Source organism: Calypte anna, chromosome 6 (genome assembly GCF_003957555.1).
Source record: "Calypte anna isolate BGI_N300 chromosome 6, bCalAnn1_v1.p, whole genome shotgun sequence".
Classification (NCBI taxonomy): domain Eukaryota; kingdom Metazoa; phylum Chordata; class Aves; order Apodiformes; family Trochilidae; genus Calypte; species Calypte anna.
The window spans coordinates 15125948-15147560 of record NC_044252.1 but is presented as its reverse complement, the minus strand read 5'-3'; the positions used below and the strand labels follow the sequence as shown (position 1 = coordinate 15147560).

General features: G+C 39.1%; 1 protein-coding gene across 1 annotated transcript in view; it reads right to left on the bottom strand.

The window, feature by feature from the left end:
- The window catches only part of PCDH15 (protocadherin related 15), a 350336-nt gene that overhangs the window by 129567 nt on the left and 199156 nt on the right, over nucleotides 1–21613 (bottom strand). Inside the window, exons 15-17 of the mRNA XM_030453000.1 lie at nucleotides 17964–18096; nucleotides 12123–12202; nucleotides 5213–5306 (exon numbers count right to left, since the gene is read on the bottom strand). Of these exons, the coding sequence (XP_030308860.1) occupies nucleotides 5213–5306; nucleotides 12123–12202; nucleotides 17964–18096 (307 nt within the window). The remainder of the gene's footprint in view (nucleotides 1–5212; nucleotides 5307–12122; nucleotides 12203–17963; nucleotides 18097–21613) is intronic.

Genomic DNA, 21613 nt, shown 5'->3' with positions numbered 1-21613 from the left:
AAGATGATCAAACAGAAAAAAATTATCCCCAAAGGAAACTCCCCAGCACTAAAATTGCACACACCCAAAAAAAAATTATAAATGATGGAAAGGATTCCCACATCACTGGGAAAGAAAAAATCAGGTACATTTGAGAAATGTCCTTGAGACACACATGGGTCTTACAGGATGGTTCTCCATTGCTATGCCACTCACCAGCTATGTAACAGCCAGAGCTCCCATCCTGTGTGTGTTTGTGGAAGAGAGAGAGCATTGATCTGCCCTCCAAGCAGCTGAAAAGCATCTCTGTACCACAGGATTGAAATGTTACTGTTTCTGTGGGATGAACCAGCAGCAGCTGGTAGCTTATATCCCAAGCTACAAAGCTCAGGCTAAACAACCCTAATGTACAAAGTGGGCTACGTTTGTCATGCAGCCTGGCAGAGACAAAACAGTGAAAAAATTGTTCTGCATCTAAAATAAAAGCTCAGGATTCAGTGTCTTAATCACAAAAAAGTGCTGTGGTATCTCTACCAATACCTTTATATCATAAACTAAAACTGAGACCTTCAAAACAGCTGAGGAACATGGGCTGCTGAGGCTGTCAGCTGCAATTCTCCTGATCTTTTTGCATGGGTTTGCTATTTATTTAGAACTTGGAAACTTCCCTGCTGTTCCAATAAAACCAGAGGTTTCTGATAGCCTGCAAGATCTGTCTGAAAGCCAAGGTCAGCTAGAGGGGTTGTGGGCAATCAGCTTTGTCCATCTACTCTTGAACTTTGACCATCTACTCTAACTTTGCACAAACAGTGCTGGCTGGAAAACAGCCTGTCCAACTTACATTTTCCAGTCTAACGGGAATTCATGACCACATTTTTTACTGCCATGACTGTGGTATTACTAAATATGCACAATAACAGCAATCTATACTCAATGTCACACTGTATGTTACTATTATTGTGAACTCTGCTGCAAGATCGATCTTAACACAGTTCTACTTAAGCATATTTATTTTGGGGGTACAAAGTGCTTCAATAATTCTTGATCCAGAACTTTTTCTCACCTTAAAATAATTACAGTTGGTTAATTTCAAACAAAATTAAAATCTGCTCAAAATCTTGGATTGAAAACTGTGCTAATCTTATTTCTTTGTAAGCATTACTTAAATCACTCCTTCCTTGTTACAGCATGTGAAATCCAAGATCTCCTGGGGAATATTATCCATGTAATGCAAGCAGACAAGCTGTATAAAAACTGGATATTTGGGACTCTTTCCTAAAACTCGCCCTAATAAAGGAGCTGATGCATAGAGAAAAGCTTCTCTCATGGAAGAGGAAATCTGACCAGACAAATTCTTGTCATGCAAACTGAAATTTACAGACCTTCAGACATATAAGGCTTTCCCATACTAAGAACAGAACTTCTCATGAAAACAGTAATAGGCAGTGTTTCTCTTTAGTTACAGTTTGTTTGGTTGAAAAGAAATTAATATGAGAAGTTCTTTAAAGGAGTATAAAATAATTTACCCCTTCAGATTGTTCCTTTTTCATATATTTAAGAGATATTCCTTCCCACTGCATCAACAGATCAAAATAAATGTGTGGCATTATGATGGTATTAAAGTTACACAGTATGAACAGATTCAATTATTTTTTTTTCCAGTCTTGTTTTACTTATTACAAAAATAAGCCCTTAAATAGAAGCCCTTATTAATACAAACCTTTTTGTACACACAGCTTCTATTCAGTACATACTTACTGAAAGGTGCATGCTTTCTTCTTGATAGATAACAGCACTGATGTGGAGCAGATATAGGTAAGATTTGTAAAGTAAGAGAAAAATTTCTGTTATCATAGTTAACTCTATGATATTTGAGTAGTAAACATTTGCCTTAATTACTCTGGTCAAGTGCTACCTGTCTGCTCTAAGGAATGTAATTAATTCAAGAGTCAAGAGAGATAAAGGCTCTAAATTACTGATGATCTGCTAAGATGACTGTAACATCCAGGTCTAACTTACATGATGAAACAATGCACAGTGAAAATACTGTTCCTTCTGATTCGTTAAGTGACTGAATACTGTCCTGAAATATTGGTCTGCAGTGGTCAAGGAGACAGTAAGGAGAAATACGGCATGATGTCTGTCCCTTTATAAAGCCCACCAGTGTGTCTCAAGGCCCCTGGGAGGGAGAGAGTATTAGACCGTCACATTCCAACACAACTTTCATTCACAGCCTGTGGCAATCACTTAGCTAGATCATAAGGTGCGATAACACTAGTTTTTAACTAGTTAAAAACTAGTTAAGCCAGAAACATGGCTTGCAGAGTTCAAAAATTGTAAGCCCTACTAATTTAAGCTCCTGGACTGAGCACAGGGCAAACTTATGAGCATCTCAGCCACACATAAAGGCTAAATGTTGCAGGGTCTCACATTCATGCATCAGACATCAGAAAAGAATTTGCAATCCAGTGCTAGATACCCAGAACTACATAGAGAAAACAGAAAAAAGACTTAAAATATCTTAAAAAATGCCTCAGGACTAGACATTTGTATTTGGCGGTTTGAATTCTGCTTCAATCATGCAATATACAGTAATAGAATGCAAGAGAGCTTCCTGTTTTATCTACATAAATGAACAGATACATGCACACTTGTGCAAGCCAAATAGAAACAATGTTTTCTGTACTTTCTTTTAACAAAAGTCATGCATACTTATTTCTAACTTCTCTCTCTGAAATGCTTACCTTTATATCCCATCCAAACATACTGCTATTTGTGAAAAGAGTCTGAGCCTGAGGTTTTTACATGCGTATCATTCTTCTGCTTATCTACAACAAAGTTTCATTACCAGGGAAATAAAAATATTTCCCTAACTACTGAATGAACACATAGCTAATTGCTCATAGTGGTGTGCTGCTAACAGTGATGGGTGGTAGGTCATGTTATTCCAAGGTCAGAGAAAAACCACAAGGCTGTAAATGCTCCAGGTTATAAATCAGAACAATAACAACTTGGGAAGCACAGCTGAGCATTTTAAACAACTAAGAGCACTGCACAGCATACAAAGTGATGAAACAGTGTCAGCCAGGCCACATCACTAAATGGAGAACCTTACTGCTCAGTGAAGGCATAAGTAAGTCTGTATTTGTTTTGATGGAATAAGCATTCCCCAAAAGTCAGAAGGTGTCAGAGTGACTGCCACCACACATTAGGCAGTTCAATAACCCTTGAGGCTTACAATACAGAAAACTTCACTATTTAGTGCTGCAGCAACACTGTTAAAAAGCCTCTCAGACCCCTTATTAATGACACAGAAAAAGGAGCAGGAACAAAATACTATTAAAACAGCAAAAATGTAAGATGTGCTAGACCACAGACTTTCAAACACAAAAGTGTATTCAACTAACTTAATAGATAATGATGGGGAACAGATAGTTTTGTCTACAGAACACAGGATAAAAAGGAGAACCACTACCACATTCTGTACTGTGTCCCAGGTCAGTACCCCACAAGGCTCACAGCTGAGTGGAGCAGAGAAGGGCATATTGAGGTGGGGGCAGAGTTTCAGACTCTAGATTATCAGGAATCCATTAACCTGTGGGTTTAGAATGGTAATGGTTCATACCACCAGAACTAAAGGAAAGGCACCTGGAGGTAATGCTGTTCCCCAAGAGACTGGTGGTGGGGCTACTGTACCCCCAGAAGATGTGTGATCCTGTGTGGTGAGTGCCCTGTTGCCCCAAGGGCTGACCTCCAAAGTCCTGGAGGAGTCTTTCCACAAGTGAAAAAAAGATCCATTCTGGCAAGTTCCCCTGGACCAAAGAAGATCGTGTCATGGCTGAAGATGACAATTACTGTGAACTGGACCCGTGTGAGAAGCAGGAAAGATGATGCCTCTTTATGGCCCTTTCTTTCTCTTTGCTTCAGGAGAGTCAATCCAGGATTGCTGACTCAATGCTGAAATACAGGCGTCATCTACCCCATGAGCCTCATTTATCTCTATGGAAGAAAACATTCTTTGTTTTATGAGAGCAATGCTAAACAGAAAAAAGAGCCATAACCTTAAGACAGAAAATTTTTAAAGCAGTGTGGGATAAATTTACTTCTGAAAGTGTCAACAATTTCAAAGCATAGCAACATTTCCTGTCTGAAGTGTACCATCTAAACCTCAGTATTTTATACACTATTGTTTGAAAATTAAATGAGATGAAATTATGCCCCTTTGAAGCCTGTATTATAATGTCTAAAAATTTTTGTTCACAGGATTTAGCTGTCTTCCATTAAATTTGTTGAAATTGTTGAAATATTGTTGAATATTGACTTGTTGAAATAAGTATTAATTTCCTTACTATAGTTTGCTACCAGCTAGCAATATTAAAGAAGACCCTGATCCCAGAGGAGCCTGACAAATAGCAGAGGAAGTCCAAGAGCTATATATCAAAAAAATTCAGCAAGGAAGTCTGGCAAATGAGTCAGAACCACTGTTTCCTGGCATAGAAAAGGCATGGAAGTTTAATGGGCTGAGCTGTCCTTTTTCATCTATCAGTTTGTAAAATAAAATCCAACACACTTATACAGTCTCATTTGTGATACTGGCAAACCTATCCAGCTCCTAAATCTTTTGTTCCATGTACTGGCACAGAAGTTTAGGGTGAAAGAGCAGCCAAGTCAGCTTGACAATTTTAAGTAAAGTGTCCCCACCAATGGAAGAAAACAGCTACAGCCAGATAAGAGAGAGTGACTGAGACCCCAAACCAATCACCAGCAAAGAGAACACACACAACTAGAAAGTTTTTTTTCCAGATTTTTCCTGAGAACTTAAAAGAATTGAAGTTGGACAGTGGTTTTAATCTGTCAATTCTGAAAAATGTTCAACGCATTTGACTAAATAAAGTATAAATCTGTAACACAGCTGGCCACAAAAACGATCTGCAGAAGCTAAGAAGGAAGGCTGGTTATTTAATAACACAGAAAAGCAGAAAAGATGCACACATTTGAAAAACACAAAACCTTGACTACATTGGTTCTTGTTGCAGAATAACAAAAAGGCAGAGGCAGCAGCAAAGTCACTTTGTTTCAAGATCAAAGGATATCTTGGGGTATAGGAAAATTCTGGCAGATTACAGCTACATTTGATCAAGACCCATATAGAAGGTAGTACAATTAGACTACTTCAGGTGCCTAACTACATGTTATAAGAGCCCATTTTCTCAAACTTTCACAGGAAACTCACCCCATCTGGTCTGCCATCCGAGGCTGTAACAATCAGAATATAACGATCAGTGCTTTCTCTGTCCAAGGGTTTTCCTAAGGCTAGCAGTCCAGAACTAGTAATAAAACAAAAACATAAAAAGTTACCACAACAAGTTTTAAGATAACTACAAGCACTTTTGTTCCACTACTTTGCATTATACAAACATTTCCCTTTAAGCAAGTTAAGAAGTTCTCAGGCTTTATTACAATGGAAAGCATGATCTACGTAGGTAAAGGCTAATAAAAATGATGAGCCAATTTCTAATGCTTTCTGCTTTGGTATATGTATAATTTAGGATTAAAGTAATGACCTACTGACCTACAGGACTCTAGAGACGACAGACCTACCCTCAACACAGGACCCTCACTTGTTAGAAAGCTGCACTGCTATAATAAATGAGAAGAGAGATCACAAGCAGCCTGTTCATCACAGAGGAGTTGAAGTAGCCAGGACTGTAGCACCCAACTCAGGCAAAACAGGTATGAGTCTCCCCAGAGTTTTATAGGGCAGCACTACTAACCTTAATGTTGTGTGACTTCAGTAGAAGTGCTGCAATGAGGTAGTGCCCTTTCAGTGATTGCACAAATAGATCATACACCCTAACTTAATAAAATATTAATATAGGCTCAAATGTTGAGAAAATCAGAATAATGTGATTATTGATACCCATTTTAAAAAGATGACAAATGAAGGGATATTTGGAAGCCACATATACAAAAACTAAACCAAACAACTTTTTACAAAAATACTGTTTGAAAATGTTGCAGATTCCTCTAACTGCTGATATAATATGAAAAATAATTTGGAATTTTTCTCTAGGACCATTTAATTTCCCCATGCAGAAGTCTGGAAGCTATCTGGAGGTGTGTAGTGGTAACACAGAGACAAGATCTCACAATGGACTCATTACTTTTATCAGAATCATCAGAAAAGCACCACTAGGTTGACAATTGTGTCTAAACAAGCTAAACTTTCCCAATTCAACTGGGAAAAGGGGTACATCCATGACCAGCCCAAAAGCTCTGTGTTTCATTTGCAGGATTTTGGTGTCCACTGGAACCTGGTGAAGAACGCACCAAAATGAAGAACGTCCCAATCCATAGGCTATTTAACAAATATTCACCAACAAACATGGATCCAGTATGATGTTTATGGTTTTGCTACATGGCTAAGAAGCTTCTCCCACGAATTTTCAACCAACTTGTCATGTCCAGCTTGTAACATTTTAAGAAAAGTGGAGTAACACATGATTTTGCATGAATCCACATGAATTGGGATCTTGGTATGCTACTATGACTTTCTTTGTGCTATTCCATATCTAGTGAGCATACTAGACAAACATTTTTCAGGCACTCTTAAAAATTCCACATCTTATGTTTATGGTGTAGAACCTAAATAGCTACTTGTTCAGAAAGAAGTTTTATTAAAATAAGGAAAAAGAAACCACAAAACAACAGTCAAGCAAAAGTATAAAGTGCTATCAAACCATAGGTGAAACCATTAGCTGTACTTCCTCAGCACACTTGGGTGTGTATCACCTGTACCAAATGATGTTTTCTCTACCCTATAAATTTCTGCAGTTGTTACTATAATTTCTTGCTCTCAGAGAAGATCTCAACAAGCTGGTTCCCGGCCAGGACTTCTTCCAACACTGTTTTCAGCAGAGTCAAATGCCCATACTTACTGGCAAGCTGCTACTGAAAGAATCAATAGAATCATAGAATTAGCCGGGTTGGAAGGGACCTCAGAGATCATCTAGTCCAACCCTTGACCCACCGGAGCAGTTGCTAGACCATGGCACTGAGTGCCACATCCAGTCTTTTTTTAAATGTCTCCAGGGACGGAGAATCTACCACCTCACCGGGCAGTCCATTCCATAGCCTGATCACCCGCTCCGTGAAGAAATTCTTTCCCCACTGGAAACAGTGAGAGCAAGCATATTTCTACCCTATGATTGAAAGCTGGTAGGGAAAGCAACATCCAAGCTCAGTGATCAAAGAAAAGTGTATTGCAGGAGATGCTACATTCAGCCTGCCTCATTGCTGAACAACGAAAACATAGTCAATGTGTTGTGCTTAGCTTCCTCCAAAAAGGCAAAGCATTGCACCTAAAATACTTTCCTGGTGGGTGGTAAAAGGCAATGGGACACACAAATATTAGCTTTGTAACCCAGTAAATTTGGAGCTGACTCTCTTGTTCCAAGCTACAGGAGGGCCTCACTACCTGTCATGCTTCTTCCCATGGTTTGCCTTGGCCTGCAATTGGGTGGTATTAGCTGTAAACAGCAATTATGTAATGAGCAACATTATACCAAGCAACCTGATGTCAAGGTTATTTTAACTTTTGCTTACTTTCCTACAACTGTGTAGCAAGATGTCTATTTATATTTATTTTGTAACTAATGTTTATTGTGTAGACACTGAACTACATAGGGAACAAAAAAAATGCTATAAACATCTGTCCTGGTTTGGGCCAGGATAGAGCTAATTTTCTCTCTTGTAATTTTGCTTTCAGCTAAGTCTCTTTTAAGTAGCTGTACTTGCTGAAATTAACAGCAAGTTTCTCAGTCAGTGTCTGCTTCTAGGACTGATAACACTCAATGCTTATAGTTATGGTTAGAGAATGGTGTGCAGAACCAAGGCCACTGCTCGGTTCTGAGGAACATCTTGTGCTCCAGAAAGAGAAAGGGAGTAAGGAGGTCACACCTGCAACTCTCCTTTAGGGAGGAGTGGACAAGATAAATGACCAAAACTGACCAGAGTATTTCATTCCATATGCATCATATACAGCACAAATTTGAATGATCATGAGGGTCAACCCCTTTGTTCTGCCTTTTTGGCTTTTTACCTTTGCCCTTCTTCACCTGTCCCTGTTTGCTTCAGCATCCTGGGAGGATTCCATCCATTCCTCTGCCTGTGCTCCTGATCCATGCCAGCCTGAATCTGTGTGTTCCTGCCTCCAGCTCCCAACTGCTGCTGACTCCAGGAGTCCAGCCTGGACTTTCCCAGGGCTGCCCTGCAGCCTCAGTGGTGATGTGAGAGTTATTGGGGGTAAAGGGGGAGGAACGTGGGATTGGTTTTCTGTATATTTGTATATATTTAATAATTTTTCCTTTCTTATCATTACTGTTTCATTAAAGCTGCGTAGTTTAGTTTCTAACCCATAAGTCTCTCTTTTTCTTCTCTCCCTTCTTTATAAGGGAGGGGAGGGGGATTAATAGACAGCATCTGTTATTTGGTTAATTGCCAGCTCAGCGTTAAACCGTGACATCTGATCAGTGGCCTACAACTGATAAGGGAACCCAAACTTAGGAGCTGCCTAGAACCAGTCTGGGGTCACACAGAGAACAATAAACAAGTATTTACAGACGTAAAACACACCACATGCCATAATTTCAGATCTAAGACTGAATTACACAAAGATGGGGGGAAAAAAGTGTGGTACAGAACATGTTAAGGAATGCAGAAATGACTCAAAATGAATCCTAAAGTAAGCAGAATGAAACTGCCAGCATGATACTCCTGCCAGGGCAGGACTTCAGGTGCTGAAGACTTAGCAGACACCTGCTCCACTGGGAATTACTTCCCTGAGGGCCCAAAGGGAAATCAGAAGGATAAAGTAACACCACAACAAGGGACAGACATTAGAAACTATGTGGGTATATTCATATAACTTTCAAAATATATAGTCATATATAGTGTAATATATGTAGTGATATATATAGCTGTAATGATATATAGCTCTATATAAGTATATATTGAAATATATATACATACATTAAAATACATATGTATATATACATATATATGATTACACATACGTAAAATATTAACATTACATATATAAAAATAGATTATTTTATATTCACTTATATAAACATATGTTATTACAGTTCTAAGAATTAGAGTAATTTCTTAGCTGTGCATAGATTCATGGCCCAGAAGAAAGCAATGAATATAAAAAATGGTGGGATTTCCAGACAGCTATACTGCACTTTGTGTGTGACAAATTAATAACCCTTCATATCTCATTTTTGATATTTTTTGATATAACATGAGTCACACGTACTGCCTTCTGCTCAGGAATATTCAGCTGACCTCAATTAATATTATTGTTAGATTATGTAAGACCATTTAGTTTTTAACCTCTTTTTAAAAAAATAATTTATAAATAACAAATCTTGAAATATTAGTAATGCTTCTGCAAAAGGCATTAATGTCCTTTAATGGCTGTAGAAAAGTCAGATGTATTATTAACTGACACAAAATGTTAAACCATGTTCTGTATTTTTGCAGTTCTCTTATTTAAAGGTGCTTCTACAAATCAGTCATTATAATACATCATATTTATTTCTTAGCATTTGTTGAAGACACAATAAAATATGAACACAAGAATTCTGGAGAGGAGCAATGAAGGAAACATAAAACACTTGACTGATCAAGTATCAGTTCAAACGCATACACAAAAGGAGCTATGAATAAAATATTGACAACAAATAGTGTCTTCCCAACACTGACTTTTGACTAAATGCAACTATTTAAATTTCTAGTTTTTCACTGTCACATAATCTTTTTATCTCCTCCTTCCTACTGTTTGAACAATTGTAATCAACTGTCTCCATTTCAATCGATGAACGTTATTCCAGAGTCAAGCTAACTTATAAAAAATTCCTGTGTTTTACTCAAGGGTTCAGATGTATTTGCACTGGTTTAATACCCCAGCTTTTAATCATGACTTTCCCCAAGGAACATCAGGAGGTACTGAATTACTACAGATCAAGCTCAGGTTTTATTGCCAAAGAAACAACAAAACCATCTCATAGCCCTCAGACATAGGATAAAAGAGATGTAAATCTGATATTCATGGTGGCAGTTAGGAAATTAAATGGAGATTAACTGGCATGTTCCAGGGTGCAAAAAAATAACTAAAAGCTAAAACAGAGAATCATGTTCATGGCCTCTGCTGTGGCCTTATATATTTATTTATGTAGCATTGAGACAAATTCTTGTAGCCTTAATGTGCCACTCACATTAACTATGTGCTTTGTTTAATATTAATCCTACTTTCATCTCCTATCAAGACATTTCAGCATCTAGAAAAAAAAGTTCAAAAGGCTGAAGGAAACTGCCCAAACAATTTCCAAGAAAACAGATGCAAAGAGAACAGGAAGGAAAGAGCTTCAAAGAGCTCTCCTTTTTTACCAAGAGACAACAGATGATCAAAAAGACAAAGACACCTCAATTTGTGCTGAACACCTCAGTGTGCCAGGATGCTCAGCCACATGTGGGCTGGATGTGAGGCTGGGGCACATCAGGCTTCCCATGATGGGCCCTGGAGGCAAAGTGGAATGGAGGGAGACTCATGGCCACCCCTGAGAGGCTTTGGGAAGTGACACTTAAGAGTGCTGTGCCTGCAGCCTTCAGAGAGCACACCAGAGGTTTCTTACTTATTTTCAGACTGAATTCCCAGCTGGGGATTCCCCCTTAACAGCATGACTTCTGGCTATCGCTGCACAGTTTACATCCAAAGCCAGACAACACACGACCTCTGTGGGATCCAGCACCTAGAATACCTTTGCTACACAGGAAGCTGACCTGAATTTGCACACAGTATTCAAGTCTCTCTAGTACAGAGATGTAACAGGGTTTTTATGGTGTGATGTGTAGAATGTGATGTAATGATCTACACAAAACAACTACCCACTGAGTAGCCCCACTTTGGAGAATTTCTCCTGTGGCCAGGAACACTCCTTGTTCTTCATACTCTAAAGATCACAGAGTAGGTCAAGAAAAGTTTCTCTGTGTCAGGGGAAGACTGCTAGCATTTCTTCTGCAAAAAACCTACAAATCTACACTGTGCTGGAGCTATGAACTGTACAGCTGATGACCTTCTGAGCTGATGAACAAGGCATACCTTCCTGATTTGTACTGAAAGCTCCAATTCTAAGTAATGAATGAAACCAGCAGAAAAACATCATCTCCTGCTCTTGCCACAGCAATGAAACAGTCTCATCTCTATGCTGTCCCTTTCCTTGCCTGACAAGTCTTTATTATTAAAGGGCCCATCAATCCTGGTGGGTAACAGTATCAGCATCTTGGGATCTTCAAGGGTTTTTTTCACATTGTTTTTTATTTGATTTTTCATATACAGGAGATTAATCACAGCAAATAACCTAGAGTTTTTGCAGAATATACAGACCTGTTTAATTGCAATTACTCTCTCACTCCAAATCAGAACAATTTTTTGCAGTAATACCCTCGCCATAAAGAAAAAAAGCCCCAGGTTTCTTTTTTCCCATCATCTAACATGGGAAGTCAGCTCACCACCCTCCCTTCTCCCTGTAAAGAAAAAAAATACACTTTGGAGTGTAATGAATAGCTGCTTGAGTAAAATAAAGAAGGGAGTGCTGAGATGTGCACAGACCTACCTGGCACTTAACATTTCTTAACATACTCCCTGTCTTCCTACTTCTAGTTAAGTCAACATTCAATTTAAGGAAAAAGATTTTTTTTTTTTAAATGCTCAGAAGACTTTCCATGGCAGACAAAAATGCTTGAAGGCAGGAAACTAATGCAAAAATTGTCATTGTCATTATTCAAGAGCTGACAAGTATAACGTGTTTAATTAATTCCTGGTCACTCTTTTAAATAGAATGTTTCCACCTCACTGAGCCTTACCTACTAAAGTGTTTAAAATAAAATAAATAAATAGTCCCCTGTGAAAAATTCCAAAGTGCAACATCATTCACAGAGCTCTCATTAACATATATGAGCCAATCTATGGAACAGCTGAGTTTGCCTGATTACTGGTCTTTTCTTTTGCACTCAGCTGACACAATTCACTTGACTGAAAAATTACAAGTCTATTTTCTAAGGGTTTTTTCACTTACCTTCGAGAGAGATTAAAAACTTGTTGAGGATCTCCATTCTGAATGAGGTATCTTATAGGGTCACCCTCTCTATCAAAAGCCTTCAGAAAAAAAATAAAGAAAAAGATGATAAAATAAAGTCAGTTATAAAGCTTTCTTTTCTTTCCTTCAACTTCCAAATTGGCAAACTAAGCCCTGAAGTTCTATATAGTTATCAACAGGAATTATGCTAATTCTTCTAAGACAACTATGATAAGAGGGGCTACATAAAATAAAGCTGTAGCACATCACAGTTCTTAGTGTACAGAGAAACAACAATATCCTGAAAACAGACTTTCATCTTACAACTACATAGCATTGCAAGCATGAAAGTTGGGCTTTATTCAATTATTTTTATTTTCATGCAGTTACAGACTGATTAGATTGAACATTTAGTTCCTTTTGTTCCTAGTCTTTATTTCCACTTTTATCCAGATTCTTCTTTCTGCTTGTTTAGCAGAATCCTGATCCTTTAGCTGATGTTCCTTTGAGCAGTGCAGACATTTTAAAACAGTTGAGCTTCAGCTAATTTATTTCCAAAAATGGCCAAATAATTGTTACATTTTTTTTCTCAAGTGATCACACATTTTTTCCCCTAAAAGATCATCAGGTGGTTTTGAGAGAAAATACCATGTACTGAGCTGTCACACAGTTACAACTATTTAACATTCAAAATGTAAAGTAATTAAGCATGTTGTCACAGGAAAAACAATAAAAAACACTACTATGAGAACTTTAAGAAGGCCAACCAACAAGTTCAAAGGAGAGATAGGATTTAATAGGAGACAGGTCAAAATTAAAAAGATAAAGAGAATATTTTTGTGTTTCTCATCTTTCAACAACTATTTTTTTCTTATCTGTTTTATGTAAGAATTTCCTGTAGAGCACAATCAAGAATTGTATCATTGGGCTTACCATTTAAAAGCAGGTAAGACACACTAAAAAAAAAAAAAAAAAAAGCAAGAAAAAAGCAGCACACTGCTTCCCCTTTCCTGCAACGTGAATAAGATAAGCACAAACTTTTCCAGTGTGCAGGCAGAACAGGCAATCTACTGACAGACCAAACAGCCATACATAAAGCAGTGGCTAAATCAGATGAAGGGGACCAGGATAAATAAGACACAAGCACAAGTATCTGGGGAGAAGGTCAGAAAAAGCTGAGGAAAAACTGTAATAGAAACAGAGAGGAATAGAAAGGATAACAAAGAAATGTTTAAATTACAGAGGAAACTTGAGGAGCGTGGTACCTTGCCACAGTATAAAAGCAGAAAGGATGATGTTGTGGAGGTCAAAGAGCTTGAGTTTCAGCTGCAATTAAGCAGCTAACAAAATTAACCATGGCAATAATGGGGTAAAATCCCAGATGAGAATAAGGAAAGAATAAGGCAGAGAATGTGTTCAAAACCAGAGCATCTTAAAATCATCTGCTGAAACTAGAGCCTGATGAAATTCTTCCTGGCATGAGAAAACATAGGGTGAAGCAATCTCAAAGCCATTAGCAGTTTTCACTGAAAACTCACAGAGGACAAACATGCTGAAGGGCAAACACAAGGTACATCTTTCACACAGGAAAGAGCAAGGAAATCACAGAACAGGTAGATCTCAATTCCCAAAAAACCAAAAATATTCATATTATTTACAAGTACCTTGATGTCAATATGGAGATGGATAACACAAAGCTAAGTATCAAAAGAAGGAAATCTGCCAAAGCAATCTAATTTTTTTTTTTTTTTTCAACAGGACAACAGGTCTTCTAAGTGGGGAAATAGCTGTGGATATTACAATGCATCTTTGCCATAGAAAGGCTTCTCATGCTGCCCTGTGTGACATTCTCACAAATAAGTTTAGACAATATGATTTCCAAACGGAAGGTGAGATTAAGCAAGAATAAAACTGATCATAAAAATCTCATATAAAATTTGCAGATGGCACCAAGTGACAGGAGGTGCCAGCACGTTGGAGGGTGGGAGTTGAATTCAGATATTCCTATGCTGAAGATATGAATGGTCAGTAAAGACAAGTGAAAATCTGAGCCAAATATATGAAATTATGCAAACACTGGATGAAGAAAATCTGACTAGCTGGCAACTGTGAGGACTCTCATAGATCCTAAATCACTGGAATCTCATTGCGGCTTCTATTTTGAATGGACCTTTTTATTTTTTATTCTTTTTACCTCACCTGGAGGGGATCCTGTCCTCACTTCACACATAAGGCTACCTCAGAGATTTGCTTATGGTCTGCATTCGAAACAAGTCAGTAGACTTTCAAGAAGACAGAAAATAAAAGACTTGTTCAGTTAATTTCATTTTCTCCTGATGTCTGAAGAAAACATGTCTTTCAATCAACACCCTTTGAAAAACAGGGTGAAAAAATTATAATTCTTTTTTAAAAATTGTTTTCTTTAAAATCAAAGAACAGCAAGGTATTGTGTACATAAGAAAAACACTAAAGGCTTCCACATGACAAAACCTGTTTTCCAGATTAGTTGCATAGTAAATTGTACACAATTTACTTAGTATGACTTAGTAAATTGTACACAATCATTTCATGTTACTTTCTTGTTCAGCACGTAACTGGACTGAGCCAACAGCCTTATTTGTTTCTCAAACTCCCTGAAAAATTACTATATTTGCATATTTTAATTAATAATGGCTGGCAGAACATGAAACAATGAAAGCCTCCCAGGCATGCAATAAACTCTGAGGTTTATTTACAAACTAATACTGTGGAGATAATTTACTATTGCAGTACTTAATCTCAAATGTTGTTAATTGAAACACCAGTCACAATTAACTGGGTATTTTATAAAATCAATAAAAGCACAAGAAAAAATATAACTTTCCATCATCTGCATGAAAAGTTTTAATGGAAAAGGAAAAAGAAACCTTTGTTTTTGGAATATGCATTTTCAAGTCTAACAGAGAAATCCAAGAGACCTGCATTTGCATTGTTACTGTCCCTGATGTTTTGCAGATCTTCAGATTTCCCAACCTGGGGATACTTAAAATAACTTGCTCACTCTCTCCCAGTTTTTTTAAACTTCATGGTGTATTCAAAACCAACAATATTTTATTAAGAGAGTCATAACAACATTCTCTTAACTTAGCCTTAAGTTAAGAGGCACTACCTTAAGGTATTGTTAAACCCCAAGATGACCACTTGGTAACTTTCTGTTTGCCCAGAAAAGACAGAACAAGAATTCATAAGCTTAAATACTCAGTACATGAATGTTTAAAATGTCCTGGCCAATTTTAGACATGGAATAAAAAAAATATGAAGACAGAAATGTACTATACACAATAAAAGTCCTTTAATAAAGATGGGCATATTAATGCAGAATGAGGCAGCTGAACTTGCATTAGAAAGACTGCATCTGCATTTCAGGTCCAGGACCACCAGCTTTTCAAGATTAATCCCCTAAAGATGAAGCCAAATGGATTTGTGATTTAAGTATGTTTCATAAACATAAAATTGCCTCTCTAAATTCAACTCATGATTAGGATATGGATAATAGAAGGTAAATTTACATTGTAGTAGCAGTAAGTACAAGACAACTTTTTCTATGAGCTTCCAAAGCTCTTAAAACTAACTAATAAATTTCACTCTTTCCTGAACACAGTAATTCATAATTTCTGGGTTTCTTGGGTGAGAACACCCACTGCTGTACCACCAGAACATTCACAAGCACCCTGACTAGGAGGAGAGCAGCTGAAATGACCACTCTGCATCTCCCCTGTCCTGCCCAGCACAGTACTCCCAGATGTACTCAGCAAACCTTATCACAGACCACTTGAGATGGAGAACAAAAATCTAGGTAAAATTTGTGGGGTTTAGTGAAACATTAAAGCAGAGAGATTATTCCAACAATGAGGTTCACTTTCTAACCACATTTAAATTGCATAAAATCCTTAAATGCTAAACCCTGCTAATAGCTTTTCTGCCTCCAGGGATCACCTAGGCCTTCAGCCACATATTCCAGCACCTGCCAAGTAAACACAAATGTTTCTCTGCATGCTCCTGGCTCCCATAAAACATTGGTGTTTCCAAAATCAAGCATCTCTCACCTAGTGAGGAGAAAGCTCCTGAACAGCACAGTCTTCAACTCTGCCCAGCCAGCATTAAAGACATGCCAGAAGTTAACTTTCAGCACTGAGCTAAATGAGTCATCTTCCCTTATGGGAAGATGCCACACTTATGGGTGACAGTTTAACCACCCATAGTAATCTTCATCTTTCTCAGCAAACTGTTTTCATTGAAACCTACCCATTCACCTGCATCAGTAACTCAACTAGAGTGCCTTTCTTTCACACACTTTGGTTTGGATTTTTTTTTCCTGTGCCTTTACTGTGTGTGCAAAACACACAGAGCACCACTTCAGCTGGTATGAACTCATCTAATTGCACCAAGGCCAGCAGTCTTCAATGAGCTACAATGGCTCAAAGCAGATCAGGCTCTTGCTTTCCATGGTTTCTGTTTAGCTCAGGTATCTCCAGCCACTCTCATAAATAGCTTTATATGAAGTCTGAATAATGCTATCCTGTTTACAGGAACCATGCTCAGGAGAGCATGCTGTACTAAGCTTACTGCTTGATACCTGAGGCCATACTATTTTTTTCATAATAATATTAAGTTCCTGATCCCTTCCCAAAAAAACCTGATGAGCTGTAATTTGTCTACCTATTTTGCACAGCTGGCTTTCAAGACATGTCAACAGAACACAACACAGTGAAATTTTAGGAAACAGTATATACAAAAGGAGGAAGATAATACACTAACCAGGCAGCAGCACACAGAGTAGTAACCAGGGTCTGCAAACTATATCACATTTGCATAACTAATGTTACAGAATTATTTGTAAGCAATACTGGACTAATGTGTTTTCACTGCTTCCACTTTATCAGGTAGTCAGTTAGTGATGACTAGGTTTTTTTAGCCTGTTAGAAGCAGTTGTTACACAGGACACAGGGAGTAAATACCTTCAGATGCTTTTCAAAATTTAAAGCTAAAGGCTTAGTGCCCAAACTCTTCCTGAAATTCCATGTGAATTACATGTTACCATAACAAATAGCAAGCCTTTCAAGTTTTGAGCCATTCATAAAAATTTTTTCTCATATACTTCAGTCCCACATACAGTATATTGTACCTGTTAGCACATTTAATGAAGTCACATAAATATCCAAGTGAGCACTTTTCCTATATGGTTCATGTAAAAGGGGTTATTTATTGCAATTAAATAATTTTAAATCCCTCTTGTGTTGGAGAAAATAGTTTGATCTGTAGAGGACAGATGTATTATGTGAAACTGTGAGCTTAACATCAGGTTTGAGACTTCCCCTGGTGTTCACATGGGTACATAATGGAAGTTACTGGAAAGGGAGGGGTTTGCTCACTTCCTGGCTGTCCTCCTGGGTGTACTGGTCCTACCTGACAGTATGGCCCAGGCATAAAAGGGGGACAAAAGTGGGAGGAGGTCTGAAGAATGACTTCCAGTGGAACATTGTAGTTTTTCCATCGGAGGACTCCTGATAACCTTTTTCAACTACTCTGAGTTTGATTTTTCAAAAGATTTGCTTTGTGAATCCTGTCAATGAGTTCAATATTTAAGTCATTTGTACCTGTACATTTGTGGTTGGGATGACATAGAAAAGTTGTTTCTGATAGATTTATAAGGAGCTTGAATTTGTGAATACTTGCTGAATCTTGGACCTAATTGAAACACCAATTAACTGTCCTCTACCCCTGGATTCAAGGACTGGTTTCTGCATGGCATGGGCACAAAGAGAAGAAACATGGTAAAGGTTTACAGGGCAGCATGTGTACCTGCAAGTTTAACAAAACAGCTCCAACTCTCATGGCCTCACTAACTTCAAGGCTGTACATCAGCTGGGGAAAGCGGGGAGGGCTCTGGTTGTTGGGAGGAAGAACCTCAATGTAAACAGTAGTAATAGAGCTCCTGAAATGAAAGGAAAAAAAAAATGGTCAAAGCCAGTTAAAATCAATAAATCAACAAACACAAGGCAGGCAACCAACAATGTCTATTTTATACACTGGGTGTTGTGCTAACAATCTCCCTTTTCTCCTTTGAAAGCTTCAGGACATATCTTTCATTCTGTGTCAAAAAATAAAGCAGGTTGCCACGTTAACAGAAAAAAACCTAAATAATTTATTTAAAAGTAGCCCAAGTGTTCCTTGAAAAACTAAGTGGTTAGATAGCACTGCACACTCCACATACAAATACGACTCATAATCCCCCAGTGATACTCTGTCCTCTAGAAGAGTGTGACAAATTCTGAGGCAGTAACAGCTCCTGCCAAGCATGGTATCCACCCCAGGAGCATCTCTGCTGTCACTCAGTCAACTGCTTTTTTTGGAAGCGAGGGAACAGAAAATGTTGATGCAAAGGATAATGCTGTGAGAAAACTGATGTAACACAACTTTTTCATTGTCTGCACTCTTTCATAAGTTCACACAAATAAACTCAAGCCCACTTCATACCAGTAAGTCAATATAGGAGACTATGGAATTCACCAAGGGAACCTGGCAAACCTTCCAACTGCACTGAACCCCGAACTAAATGCACTCTAAACAGTATTCCATTTTTCAAGTTGAAGGTTTTTCTGAGAATACTGACACTCAGTACAGGCCCTGCAAAGACCTTTTTTTGCTATTCAACCAGTCAGAATTGAGAAAGGGAGACAAAAGTCTTCCTGAGGTTGAAAGAGTTTAGAATCTGGCTTAAAGGGACCTTTATCTTGTGTCTTTGCTTAGTCATTCCATTCACCTTCTCTCCTGTATGTTACAACAGTACCCTCCAAGCCAGAAAAAAACCCTGCAGAGTGCAAGCATTATACTGCAGGTACTGATTTCCATGATTATGCCCCTTGACAGAGAGGGTAAGTACCAGGCTGTAGGGTTGCAGGAAATGAACTGCTTCAGGAGAAAGTGATTTGTCCCAAAGTTGTTTGATTGTTTGTTTTTTTGTTTTGTTTTGTTTTTTAAGAGGTTAGGTGGGGAGCAAGAGAAAAGAAAAGCCTCAACACAGCATGAGCTGTTTCTTGCAAGGCTAGGAAACTCAGAGCCACTTACCAGAAGTTACCAGATATAGTTGAAATAGCTTCTGTGTTATCTGACAAGAGCCCAGTAAAAATCAAAATACCATGTCCCTGATGGGTATTTTTAATTACCTGCACAGGATTCTCCAAGCACAGTCCCGACTCTGTTCCAAGTGCTTCCCACCACCCTTTGCCAGGTTTTGTAACTTGGCACCACCGATGAGAGCTGAGCATCACTGCAACACCACACTGGAGAGCTACGGTTCAGGGGCTGCAGTACCCAGTGTGCTGAACACACTCCAAGAAATTGAACCACAAATGGCTCTGTCCAGAAGGGAAAGTCCCACCTAGGTATAGCAGAAGAAGCTCTGTCCCTTGGGACATGTCCACACACGCAGCCCAGCAGCCTCTGAGGAAGGGATTAAACCCCAGTGCATCTAATCTGTCACAGTTCAGCCACATATTTTCATAGAACGACAGAACACTTTGGGTTGGGACAGACTTTGAAGAACATCTAGTTCCAACTCCCTGCCATGGGACAGGGACACCTCCCACTAGACAAAGGTGCTCCAAGCCACATCCAACCTGGCCTTGAATACCTCCAGGGAAGGGGCAGCCACAGCTTCCCTGGGTAAATTTGGCCAGTGTTTCATTACCCTCACAACAAAGATTCTCTTCCTAATGTCTAACATAAATCTCCCCCCTTTCAGCTTAAAACTAGCCCCCCTTGCCCAATAATGCCTTATAAAAAAGGCACAAAATGCCCTCAGACCCTCCTCAGCTTTCTTTTAAGCCTTGGAGAGCTGCTTTGCTGTTGCCTGCTTTGAACAGAAGGCAGATACACTCCCCAGGTGTATTGGTTTGCGTGTCCATGCCCACACCCATGGCAGTGGGGCTGAGGGGTCCCTGTGAGGAGAGGCTGGGGCTGCCCTAGGAGGGCATTGCTCATTCCAGCTGGTTCCAGCAGGAGAAGAGAGAGGAGAAAAGTGTGAGGAACACTGTGTCAGCACTGAACTAGAGAAGAGAGTGAGAAGGGTGAAGGAGGGTGAGGAGGAGGTGCTCCGAGTGCCTGGGGGGAGATGCCAGTGGGTTGAGAAAAGTGTGGGAAGGAATGACTGGGAAATCAGGGCTGTTATGGGCTGACCCTAACCCTGTGCAGGAAGGAGAGGCATGAATCACAGAAAGTTAGGGAATGGAAGGGACCTTGAAAGATCATATTGTCCAAACCCCTGCCAGAGCAGGGTCACCTACAGCAGGTCACATAGGAACACATCCAGGTGCATTTTGAATGTCTCCTGATGAGGAAACTTCACAATCTCCCTGGGCTGACTGGTCTGTAATTGCCTGGGTCTTCCTTCTTGCCCTTGTTGGAGACTGGAGTGACACTGGCTTTCCCCCAGTCCTCATGAACCTCCCATGTTTGCCATGATCTCTCAAAAATGATGGAGAGTGGGGGAGTGATAACATCATCCATGTCTCCCAATGTTAGGGTGCATCCCTTCAGGGCCCATGGACTTGTGCATATTCAATTTCCATAACTGATCTCTAACATAATCTGCATTGACTAGTGATGAGTCTTTCCTCCTCCAGGCTTTGTCTCTTAAATCCAGAGTCTGGAGTTCACAAGTTTTGGTCTTAAGAGTAAAGACTGAAGCAAAGAAGTAATTCAGAAACTGCCTTCTTTGCATCCTTTATTATCTGGCTCCCACCTCATTCAGCAGTGAGCCTACATTTTCCCTATTCTTCCCTTTACTACTGATATATTTGAACAAGCTCTTCTTGTTTCATTTTACTTCCTTTGCTTGTTTTAGTTCTAAGAGGGCTTTGGCTTCTTCTGAACAGTGAAGTAAAGCCTGGGAAAGGAAAGCTGGTGGAAGAAGCTGTTTTAACTTTTATCTTCATTTCTCACCACCTAAAGCCATTTTGATTGGTATAAGTTAAATGAGTTTTCCCCAAGTCAAATCTGTTTTGCCTGTGATGGTAATTGGGAAGCAATCTCCAAGTCTGTATCTCAACCCACAAGCTTTTTCATCTTATTTGCCTCCCTGTCCTGTTGAGGAGGGGAGACAGTGAGTGACTGGGGAGGTACCTAACAGCTGTGTATTAACAATAGATACAAGCTGAGTCTAAGGAACCTTCAATGATCCACTGATCCACCACTAACCATGTCACGGCAGACCATCTAACAACCGTCAGTGCTCCACAACCCTGGCTACCATCTGGTCCAGGGCAATCCCGAGCTTCCCAAGTCAGTAATGCTGCAGACACTTCCTTGTCACAGCTGCTTCTCTCTTGAGCAAGTGCCAGATTCACTTCCATCTGTAAACACAGAAGACTGTCCTGCTTCAAACATAATAGCTAGGTCCTTTCATCACCTTTTAAACAGTACCTGCATCAAAACACATCAATGACTGATGG